Source organism: Impatiens glandulifera, chromosome 8, assembly GCF_907164915.1.
Source record: "Impatiens glandulifera chromosome 8, dImpGla2.1, whole genome shotgun sequence".
Lineage (NCBI taxonomy): Eukaryota > Viridiplantae > Streptophyta > Magnoliopsida > Ericales > Balsaminaceae > Impatiens > Impatiens glandulifera.
The window spans coordinates 42,341,926-42,353,606 of record NC_061869.1 but is presented as its reverse complement, the minus strand read 5'-3'; the positions used below and the strand labels follow the sequence as shown (position 1 = coordinate 42,353,606).

The window sequence follows — 11,681 nt, the reverse complement described above, 5'->3', positions numbered from 1 at the left end:
ATCATGTTGGGGTTATATTAGCTTTCTAATTAAAAGGAAAATTAAATTGATAAGTTCATTTTTAAATTACTATTATTTTGGACTAATCCTTATATTTTAAATATCATGCTTAAGTTGTTTATCAAATAAAACCTTAATCCTTGCAAAATGGGTCCACCTTAAAAATATTTTGGAGTTAATCTGCAATTTTTATAAGTAATTATTTTCAAAGTTGAATTACAGATGTTATTATTGATTTCTAGTCCAATTTCAAATTCAGATCCAACTTAATAAATGTTTTTTAAAAAATAAATAATTTAACCAGCCAAAAACCAGTTTGTAACTAACTTCAGTTATTCCCTGAAATGTTATAAAAAAAAAAAGAAGTATCTAAAGAAAATTATAATAAATATTTCAATACTACATAAAATATAACAATGTAACTTAAAAATAAGAAAGATATTTTTTTCCAAACATCAGGGCCGGCCAATATTTTGCCTTATAAGGTAGGTAGGTGCTTTGGATAGAAATCAACATGATTATTAACATTACTTTGTTTCTACTTATATAATCTTTGGCTCGTAAAAGAGTTAAAAAACACACACACAGATGTGAAATTGATAAATCATCATTAACATTTGTGAACAAATAAGTAAACATGTGAAATAGAAATCACAGTTTCATCAAACACCACTTCCCCCTATTGTCTCCCCACTTAGATTAGCTCCTAAAAGATCATACAAATACAATACAATCCAAACAACAACCATTGACATACAACTATGCTTTACCATTTGGTTTTGGTGAATTTTGGGGAATCTTGTTATGAAAAGGTGATTGATGTGTTCCGTTAGGTATCGAAAGACTCCTCGGATGTCCCTGAGTTCTAACCACGTTTCTTCCATTTGGGCTTGAACCAATCCTGTCTGTTTGCATCGACTGAAAGTAGTACGAAGAACTAGCCATGTCTTTAAGATTCGGAAGTGGCTTCAACGCTTCAACAACTTCACTCATCAATGGCCTAGCTTTTGGATCCCGGCTAAGGCATCGAGCTGCTATATGTGTAGCCTTTTGGGCTCCTTTTACCGAAAAGTGACCTTCAAGCCTAGGGTCTATCAGTCGGTAAAATCTCCTCCTTTCATTTAGGAGTGGCCTAGCCCATTCTACCAAGTTGTGTTCTCCGTTTGGTCGGTTTTTGTCCATTGATCTTCTACCCGTCAGCATTTCCAGCAGGACCACACCAAAGCTATAGACATCGCTCTTTGATGTCAAATGTCCTTTCAAAAGAAACAAGATTAAAAAAGCAAATATGGCATTGTTTGATAAATGGCCTTTATCCCATCAATACAATCACTACGACAATCAAATCATCAACTAAAATACCAAATTACCCTTACATTACTTTTTATCATACTTTAATATGAAAAACAGGTGATATTTTAGTCATTTAGATGAAAGGGTTATTTCGATTTAATCCAATTAGCCCCTTATCCCTTCATCAATCACCTCATCAATCAAAATATTCAAATCACCAACTAAAATACCTTTTATTCTTTTATAACATTTTAAAATAAAAAAATAAAGAGATATTTTTAGACATTTAACCCAAATAATATCCACTTTTTTCATGAAACAATAATTTTTTTTAAAGGATAATACCATTTCATCGATCCATGATTTTTAAGAATATCACAAAAAAGATGGTGAAAACCTGTCAAAAAAAGTTTAGTACAAGTTATGACATATAAGATTATTTGTAAAAAAAAATATCAGATTATTCAAAATAAAATAAAACTACATCAAACAAGATCCAAATAATCCACACTTGCATCAAACAAGATTTTGTTTTTTTAAATCTGATTAAAAAACCTACTTCATACAATCTCTAAGACATCGAAACTCGTCGCAAAATTTATTGATACCTGTCATGACATATTCCGGGGCAGCATATCCATACGTTCCCATCACACGTGTAGAGACGTGGGTTTTATCCCCTTCAGGACCGTCTTTTGCAAGCCCAAAATCAGAAAGCTTGGCATTATATTCCTACATTTTACATAACAATCATTAGAAAAAAGAAGTTGATAAATTGGAAACAATGACTCCACTTTTCTTTTCTTCCTTATATACATACCGCATTTAATAGTATGTTAGAGGTCTTAAAATCTCGATATATGACTGGTCTTTCGGCTTCTTCGTGTAGAAAGGCTAGGCCTCTTGCAGCCCCAATCGCAATTCTCATTCGGATTGACCATGGTAACGGAAGCGACCCTGCATCATAATCATTATATTGTGACTAAATTTTACAAAATTATGGTCCTGTTTGATGTGATTATTTGGATTTAATCCAAACAAACCACTCTCACATAATCAATCATGATCAAATCATTAACTAAAACACCAAAATGTTTTTACTTCATTACTTATAACATTTTAAAACACTAAACACAAATGCTATTTTAGTTATTTAACTCAAATAAACCACTTTTAAATAAAACCAGTTTTTTCACAGAGAATGATATTTCGAAAAAGCCCTACATCAAACAAGCCCTATGAAATCCTTGTTGAAACTTATCATAGACGCAATTTCACATACAGGAGGGCATATTAGGAATTTTTGGTCTTCTTGCACAATGTAATATTCTCAGTTCCTTTATAATAGTCTAAAAGGATATATCTATTAATATTATTATAAGATAACAAGTCATAATCCCTTTCTACTAGTGAATCCTTGAAGAACTGGACAAAAAAATACTAAGTATGAAGCAATCTCAAGTAGACAGAAGAAAGACAATTAATGTCGGAAAATTAGTAATATGGATTTCAATGTGATGTGAATGAAAAACCTAAATCGGGAAGGAAAAGGGTAATAAGTAATATGTAACAGAAGTAGTAGGATATGTTAGTAACTTAGTAGTAGGATAGGGCTAGTAGGATAGTAGAAGATTATTGGCTTAAAAAAGTAAGAGTGTATTCTTTTGGGTAATGAATGAATAGTTATTAAATCAGGATTGTCTCCCCAGACATAGGCCATCCTAGATCTCAAGGCTGGTACCTAAAATAATAGGCTAAATGACGAGAGTTCACAGGTTCATTCGGAATTAGTAGTGAAAGAACACCCAGTTTTTGGTTTTTCAATATACGGGAATGCTTTTGGGTTCTTTCAAGTTAGATTGGTTATTCCCTTTCTCCATTCCTTTCTCTCTTACTCTTTTACTATTTCTCTTAATTTGTATCAAAAAAAGTTGCATCGCGGCAACTTTAATAATACATTTTTAACATTTAAAGAAAAAAACATCGCGTGGCAAAGACCAAGAGTCATCCTTCATTTGAATTAGCTTAAAGAAGCAATAACTTTTTTCAAATAGAAGTTATCTAGTATGACTAACATGTATAAATCAATGGAAAATTAAAGGTCGCAAATAGGAAAAGCAGATACGTACTCCGAAACAGGTGGTTCTCCAAACTTCCGCGAGGCATGAACTCATAGACCAGAAGTCTCTGGTCGTCCTCAATGCAGTAACCAATCAATTTAACCAAATTAGGATGGATGAGATCTCCAAGAAAACTCACTTCCGCCTGAGAAAAATAAAAGAGAGAGTCTTAGAGCAAACATAGTTATTTTCTTGATTTGATAGCGAATAAAGTTATATACACTGATTATTGTTTTGATTTGAAGTTATTGTCTTGATTTGAAGTGTACAAGTTTGTTTTTATTTGAAGTTATTGTCTTGAAAAGAGAAAGCCTTGGAGCTCAAACAAAGGTATTGTCTTGATTTGAAGTAAAACTGTTTTTTATTGGCAAAATTGTTATTAACTCCATTCCGAATCTAAATATTAATTTTCCTTTGAGAAACAACATCACAATTAATTTATTTCATATTTTGCTCCATCCATCAAAAATATCGTTGGAAGAGTAATTCTTTTTGAAAAAGGAAATATCATTAAACCCGCATAGAAATGCAAAAATCACATTGTTCAAAAGATTACAATCAATAGAGCTCATGATATCAAATGTTAGCGTGAAACAAAAAAAAAGAAGAAGCTCATTTTACTTCCTGAACTTGCATCAAAAGCTTGTTTTGCTCTATCAACTTACGACATGCTTGTTTTGCTTTCTAAACTTTTCAAACTAACTAAATTACTTCCCGTCATCAATTTTGGTTAACTCCGCTAATGTTTTTATATGCATTTATAAATCAGATACGCTTATATCTATCGCCAAACATAGTAAATCATCTAAAAGAAAAGCACAATAATAATAATAAAAGAAAAGGAAACTTGTTAGAAACATATTTTCAACCTCAAAAATCCCAATCCCTCTAATCATCTAACTTTGGAAGGGTAATTATGTACTCAATAAAAATAATTTTTTTTATACATAATTCAATTCTAAATGCAGCTTACTCCACAAATAGCTTTTAAACCATTCACAGCAGACATATGTCAACACAAAAAAGAAAAGAACAATAAGAATAATAAAAACCGACTCTTGTTAGAAACACATTTAGTGCTCTTTTGATGTAGGTTATAATTTGTTTTAATAATTCCATGTTTTGAAAGAAAAAAATCTTTGATGAAAAATAGATTATTTGGATTAAATGACTAAAATATCTCTTGTATTTAATATTTAAAATGTTATAAGAAATAAAGTGTAATTTAGTACGCTGGTTGATGATTTGATTGATGATGGATGTATAACCCTTCATCAAACAATGCCTTAGTCAACATCAACAATCCAAATCCCTCTAATCATCCAACTTTGGAAGGGTACTTATGTGTTTTAATAAAAATAAATTATAACAAAACTGAATTTTTTTAACATAATTTAATTTAAGATACAGATTACTTGACAAATAGCTTTCAAACCATGTGCAACTTTAGATAGAGCTTCCAAATGAAGCCAGTAAACGATAATACTAAGAACTAAATTGAAATTAAAAAAAAAAAGGCTTAAATGATGAAAAGTGAAAACAGAATCTAACCAGCCATTCTTTGTGACCCTGAAGCCCATCATGGTTAAGTGTCTTGACAGCAACAGTAAGCCCAGTACCAGGTTTCACTGGTGCTGTTCCATTCTCCTCAATCCACCCTTTGAATACACAACCAAAGCCACCTTCTCCGAGAAGACTCTCTGGTCTGAAATTCCTTGTTGCCATTTTAAGATCATTAAATCCGAATTTTAGAAGCCGGGAAGAAACTTTGAGCTCCTCTTCAAGTTTTGATGTGGATGAACTGCTCTCAGCAATACTAGTAGTTGTAGATGATACAACAGCTGGTGTAACTGGATTGTCTCGACTTGTATTATTCGTAGATTTGATTTCTAATGCCAAAAAAACAGTAATCACATCAAAATCAACAGAAGAAATAGAAACATATAATTTTACATTCTTCCAAATCAAGCAGCTATATTGGCCAATTTCAAATCAACAACATGAAACTAATAGTGCTTTCGATAAAACTAAAAATTAAGAGACGAATGGTGGATAATGATTATAAGTGTCGAATGAGTTAGGACTGGAATAAGTGTTGAATAAACGAAATGAGAAAAATCTAAACCACTTGGTATTTAAGTTGATTTGATAAAATGTGTAACTAATGTCAGAAAATTACTTATAGAATATTTTACCCTTATAACAAGATAATTTAGATTAGGTGACAAACACATATTTTCTTTACTTTTCTAATTGAAAAGAAACTCGTTTTGCGTTCTGAACTTGCATCAAATGCTCATTGCTTCCTAAATTTGCTCCACAGGCTTGTTATGTTTCCCGTTCTTTTAAAAATTACTCAAATTACTTTGTGATGTCATTTTTTATAAATTCGTACACAAGATTTACAGTTATTCTCAAATGTTATTCTATTCTAAAATACATAGCAAGAACTTAAAGAAGTTGACGAAAGAATGACAACAAGATATAATTTGAGCAATTTAAATAAGTTCCAAACAAAACAAATCAGATGCAAGTTATTGAATGAGCCTCTAATGCAAGTTTATAAACCATAATGAGCTTCTTCCCTTCCCAAAACCCTCTTCATATGCCAAATACCTATTACTACATGCTTCTATAATCCAATTTACAACACATCTATACTTTCTCACCATAAAGCTACATCTACCTCAAAAACAATAGCAGCAAATTGGATACCTTCAAATCCATAAGCAACTACCGAATCTAGCTACCGAATCCAAATATAACAAATGAATTTAGCTGGAAATTTGTTTTGGTCAAGACTTTGAATATTCAATCTGTATAATTTGTGAGAGAGTCCAGAGAAACTGAAATTGATGTATGGGTTGATAACAACTGAATCCAAGAAAATCAACTTGATTTGAGAATTGAACATCAAATAGCAAGGATTATAAGAGTTTGAAAGAAAGCAAAGAATTACCACAGTGAGTAATGATCCCACTAATTGAACTATCCACCTTAGATCTTGAAGAGATACTGATACAGCTGCCGATGGACCTTAACCTAACCCAACAACCAGTTTCTTCGAAGGAATCATCTTTCTTATTTCGACTCTTTGACTTGCTCATATCCCAAGACTCTCCTCCCTTTGAGCCATCTGCGCCCAATTTCATTGTTCAAGAAACCCTAAAATCGTCAACTTATCATTCAAAATCCCCACATACTCTCCTCTCTCACTCGGATCTTCACTGGGTTCGGCCTGAACACTTTCCAAGTGACTGACAAATCAAATTTGGTCAGATTGTAGTGTTCTTTCTTCAAATTGCTAAGAGTGTGAAGCAGAGAGATTCCTTTCTTCAAATTGCTGGGTTTGTTTTCTACTTTCTATAGGAGAGAGAAAACAAGTCGACATTTGCTTGAGAGTTGAAGCACAGAGATTTGCCTGAAGAAGCCCTCCCTCTTCCACTTTCTAATCTCTTTCCAAAACCTGCTGAATTTTATTCCTTAAAGAAATGTATTTATGTTTCCTCAAATGGTGTTGACTGAAAAATTATCTATATATATTTTCTAATATGTATTAAAAATTAATATGATTATAATTTTTAAAACACTAATACTAATGCTTAAATTTAAATTATAAGAATATAAAAAAAAAACATTTAAACATGTTTTTCATATCACTTACAAACTTGTACTACAACTACAAAGTACAACCCTATTTTCAATCATGATTATATAAAATAAAAACACTCATAATAAATATTAAATACAAGTATAAAAAAACAAAAAATTATTTACAACAATAACCTCATGTATTCATCATATAACTTTAATTTCAAATAAATACTTCAATAATGGCAGCTAAACTATCAACTCAACTGAAATTATAAAGTCTCAAATCTTATTCATTTATTAATTTTGATTTTAGAAAAAGGAAAATCTTAGATAAAAAGAAATAACCTTAAATATTACAAATTTAGTTAGTTAAAGAGAAGAATCTCAAATCATCTTGACCAACTATAACCTTCAAAAACTTGTTCACAATAAATCAAAATCAAAATCAAAATAATAAAAGTAAATCCTTATAACGAGCTAATTACTTTCCTTTATAGAATAATATTTTATACGAAAATCTAACTAAATAATTTCTTTCAATGGTAATAACATTTCATATATAATTGAATATTTAGAATCTAACTAAATAGAAGATCTGAAACACAAAATTAAGACAAAAGCATCAAAAATCTTGAACAATCTCCACAATTTATACCTACAATTCAAAAACTAATTCAAAACAAACAAAGAGGCCAATGTAATGAAATATTTTGAGAATCTAACTAAAAAGATTGATTTACAATGGTAACATTTATAACTATAAAGAAATAATGACTATTGAGAATCTAATTAAATATGTTCAAATAGATAGAAACATTGCACATTGGATGATATATATTTAGTTAAATAAGTTAGAACATTAGATTAAACTTATAAATAAACTAATATAGTATAATAATAATAATAATAATATTATGACAATTTATAATATTGTAACAGAGATATTGTTATATAATATAATAATATCCATCCTCAAACTCAAAATAGAAAAGATTTAAACAACTTGAGGTTGAAAAAAAAGACTATAAAATGTTAATGTTAGTTTTTCAAAATTCATAAATTCGTGAGTATTGAAATTCATCCAATGACTGACATGATGACAGTGTGTTAACTGATAAACCATCAAATATGTAGAATCTCATGGGTGTTAAATACTGGGGTGAAACAACAACTGAAACTAGTTTAATGTTATTCGTGAGTGTTGAGATCTATCCAACGACGGGATGTTAGTGTATTGACTAATAAATCATAGAAGATATTGAATCCCATGGGCGTTGAATGTTGGGATGAAACAACAACTGAAACCACTCCAATATTACACGTGATTGTTGAGATCTATCAACAACGAGATGACAATGTGTTGACTAAATAACCAGTAAAAAATCTTATATGATTGGATTAAGATAAAAATTTGGACATTAACTAATGGGGTAAAACAACAACCGAAAAACTAACTCAGATGATATGACAGCCGAAGAAAAAACTCAACAAAAGCATTTAAAGGAAAAAATTATTATTAAAAAATATAATATAGTAATAAATTATTAGTGAAACATCCCTACTCATATATTATAACTAAACTAAAACTCATCAAATGCAACAGTTTAATCACCAATAAAAAAGCATAGAACCAAACAAGTGATTAGAAAATATAGGTGGGCTGCGAGAGCAGCAGATTGGGATCCAAAAGTAAAGGAAATGATATTGGCTACATTGAACAAAATGTTAAGTAGTATGATTGGTATGTTTTAGTTGTGTAATCTTTGTTTTTTTGTTTATTTCTAATCAGATACTCTAGGGTCGTTTGATTCTTTTAATCAAAACTAGGGGTTGTCTAACTTTGATAATTGACCATTTCTCCCACTTTTGGGTTTTTAATGAAATGACGTTAACATATTTCCCCAAAAAACTACATTAAAGCATCCTTACTCATATATTATAACTACTGCTAGGGATGGAAAGGAATATATACATACTCAAACAGTTAGATCTATTAACATTGATATCATTAGAGGAAGCCATATAATACTGGTCATAATACAGCCAAAACAAGTTACAACAAGATAACCTAAACTTCATCACATCTATCATGATTCTATACAAGTCTTATGTGCATGCTTCACTTTAATAACCAAAAGAAGATAGATCATTCTTACTATACAAGTCTATTATATGCAGACTTCATTTGACAGCCCAAAACATACACAAAACTACATCATTTATGTCATGATACCATGCGAGTCTTATATACATTCTTCATTAGACAACCAAGTGAAGATACAAAAATATAAGCTAAGTGAAGATACAAAAAGACAAGTTAAGCCCATCAATCTTGGTCTCTCCTTCCACATTGATTTCCATCAAATTGCTCCCCTCCAAGACTCAATCTTTCAAGTGCATACTAGTTATGGTTGTGTACCTACACCATACAAGCATAGTGAGTCTAATGACTCATCAAACAAATAAGTATTTAAAACATGTTGGAATGCTTTGCTTTTAAAAGGGGTACATATGTATATAAAGTGTTCATCATTTAAAAAGGAAATAATCTATTTATAAACATCAAAAACATGTTTAGAGAAATGATATCATGGTGTCTGTACAGTTACATATTGAGCCGTAGTTTGACCCTAGACCATTTAGAGATGATCCTGAAGGCAAGGAATCTATTTGAGTGCACAAATATGAGTCCATCCCTAAAAGCCCTTAACCTATTTAGACCATTTTTCATTTTGGGAAGCAGTAACTAGAGTTCATCCTAGAAACTCTGGTCCCATAATAATTAATCAGTATTTTAGATTCAACTAACCATAGCTCATCCTGGTCAGCCTCCTCCCATTTCAATCAATTCTTGTTCATCAATAAGGGGTCACCATATATGCATAACTTATAAGGGTTTGGGTTTCATAAATGTTGTGTATATTTTATAAATCGTGGTAACCCTATCATACTTGGAAAACATGGTAAACATGATCCTACTTGGGAAAAACAGCTTGTTTATCAATCATGCTTGTTAATAAAATCATGTTATATCATAAAATCATGCTATTCAAACATATATATTCAAATTATACATGAAATACATAATTGTATGTGGGTTATAAAAGTGGGTTTGGAAAGAGCTTGCCTTAATTTTGAAATTGGCTAAAGAAATGGTCTTTTCTAAGGTTGGTTGTCTTTCCTAAGCTACTAAATGTTTTCTTTTCTTCAAGGCTGCTAGGGTTGGCTATTCTGCAAGGATTCCTAATTGTTGGTTGTTCTTGAAAGGGTTCTTTAAAGAATTTCTTCTAGGTCTTACTGATAAAGAGAGAACTGGTTTTTCTTAATGAATAATGGTAATAGGGTGTAAGGTGGCCTAATGAGCTGGTATGCTAAGTGGAGGGAATGCAAGATGTGCAAGTGGAATCATGCAAGTGGGTGTGTAGTGGAGTGTTACTAAAGTGCCAAGTGTTTTGATTATTTGCTGCCAAGTGTGGGTCTATTTCTTATTGACCAAGAGAGGGAATACTTCTAATGGATTTAATCACTATATATCCTAATTCTATGGTGGTTCCCTTCTACATGTTGTATCACACATATAATTAGCAAGTAAAATTTATATTCATGATCCTAATGGTAATATCGGTCCATTCATTATATTTTTCAATAAAAATTTCTAAGTATAATTTTAAGTGATCAAATAAAGGTGAAAAACTCATATAATATGTCATTGTCACTAATTAGTCTTCTATAACATTGAAGATGCACTTGGGTATAACAATTAGAGCCTTCCATCAATGGCTAGAATAATCATTGATCGAGGTAGTGAAAATTATGATTTGGTGTGCTTAGAACAAAAGCATGACTCTGATACCGTGTTAGAATAATGAGAATGAGATTGTATTGAATGTTATATATTGAGTTACATAAGTTATATCTATTATATAATTGATATTACATTAGACTTATAAGAAACTAATAAAATATAATAATGATATTTTCACAATTTATAATATTATGATAATATTTTACAGAGATATTATTTTATATTATTACTTACAAAAATAGAAGAAAATAAAAAACACAAATTTAAGACAAAAGCGACAAAAATCTCAATTAATCTCAACAACTAATAACATAAAATTGAAAGTTGATTCACAACAAATGGAAAGAAAAGAAAATAGGTAAGTTAGTAGAAACCATTCAAGAATAGTGTCGCTACTAGAGAGAGTTCTCTTCCCCTTGTTGGTTTGTGTTATTTGTACGCCTATGTCGATATGAGCTTAGGGTTGATCCCTCTTTGATTATCGTAAAGAGGGAATCCCCCGAAGCATCTTTGTTGGGTGTGAATGCGATTGAAGTTTGGCTCAGTTACTCTTGTTTATCGATTCCGTTGCACCACTACTTCACCAAAGGCGGTAACCCTTTCTCTAGTCTCCAAATACTACAAAGGAATTTGACGCCTGCCTCCCACCAAGAGAGTAATATCTTATTATATTATTATGTCAAGTCTAGTAAGTGAGCTACTAGAGATTAGGCCACAATGTTGTGTCAACCAAAACCCAACAATCTCCACCTTTGGCCCAAAGCAATGCAAAACACAATCACGGAATCACAAGACACATCATCGTCAATTTATTACCATCGAGATAACAAAGAGAATACCCAAGGTAAACTCGTGTCACAAAGACTAGG

At 31.0% G+C, this 11,681-nt stretch overlaps 1 protein-coding gene across 1 annotated transcript; it reads right to left on the bottom strand.

Annotated features, from left to right (window-relative positions):
• Positions 1-589: 589 nt before the first annotated feature.
• LOC124911141 (serine/threonine-protein kinase PBL34-like) lies at positions 590-6,893 on the bottom strand. Its single transcript, XM_047451584.1, has 6 exons — positions 6,373-6,893; positions 4,965-5,302; positions 3,423-3,558; positions 2,114-2,250; positions 1,902-2,025; positions 590-1,256 (listed from the first exon to the last, which is right to left on the bottom strand). Exons 1-6 carry the CDS (start codon positions 6,563-6,565, stop codon positions 760-762), a joined length of 1,425 nt encoding a protein of 474 aa, XP_047307540.1. The 5' UTR covers positions 6,566-6,893; the 3' UTR covers positions 590-759.
• Between the last annotated feature and the right edge of the window lie 4,788 nt (positions 6,894-11,681).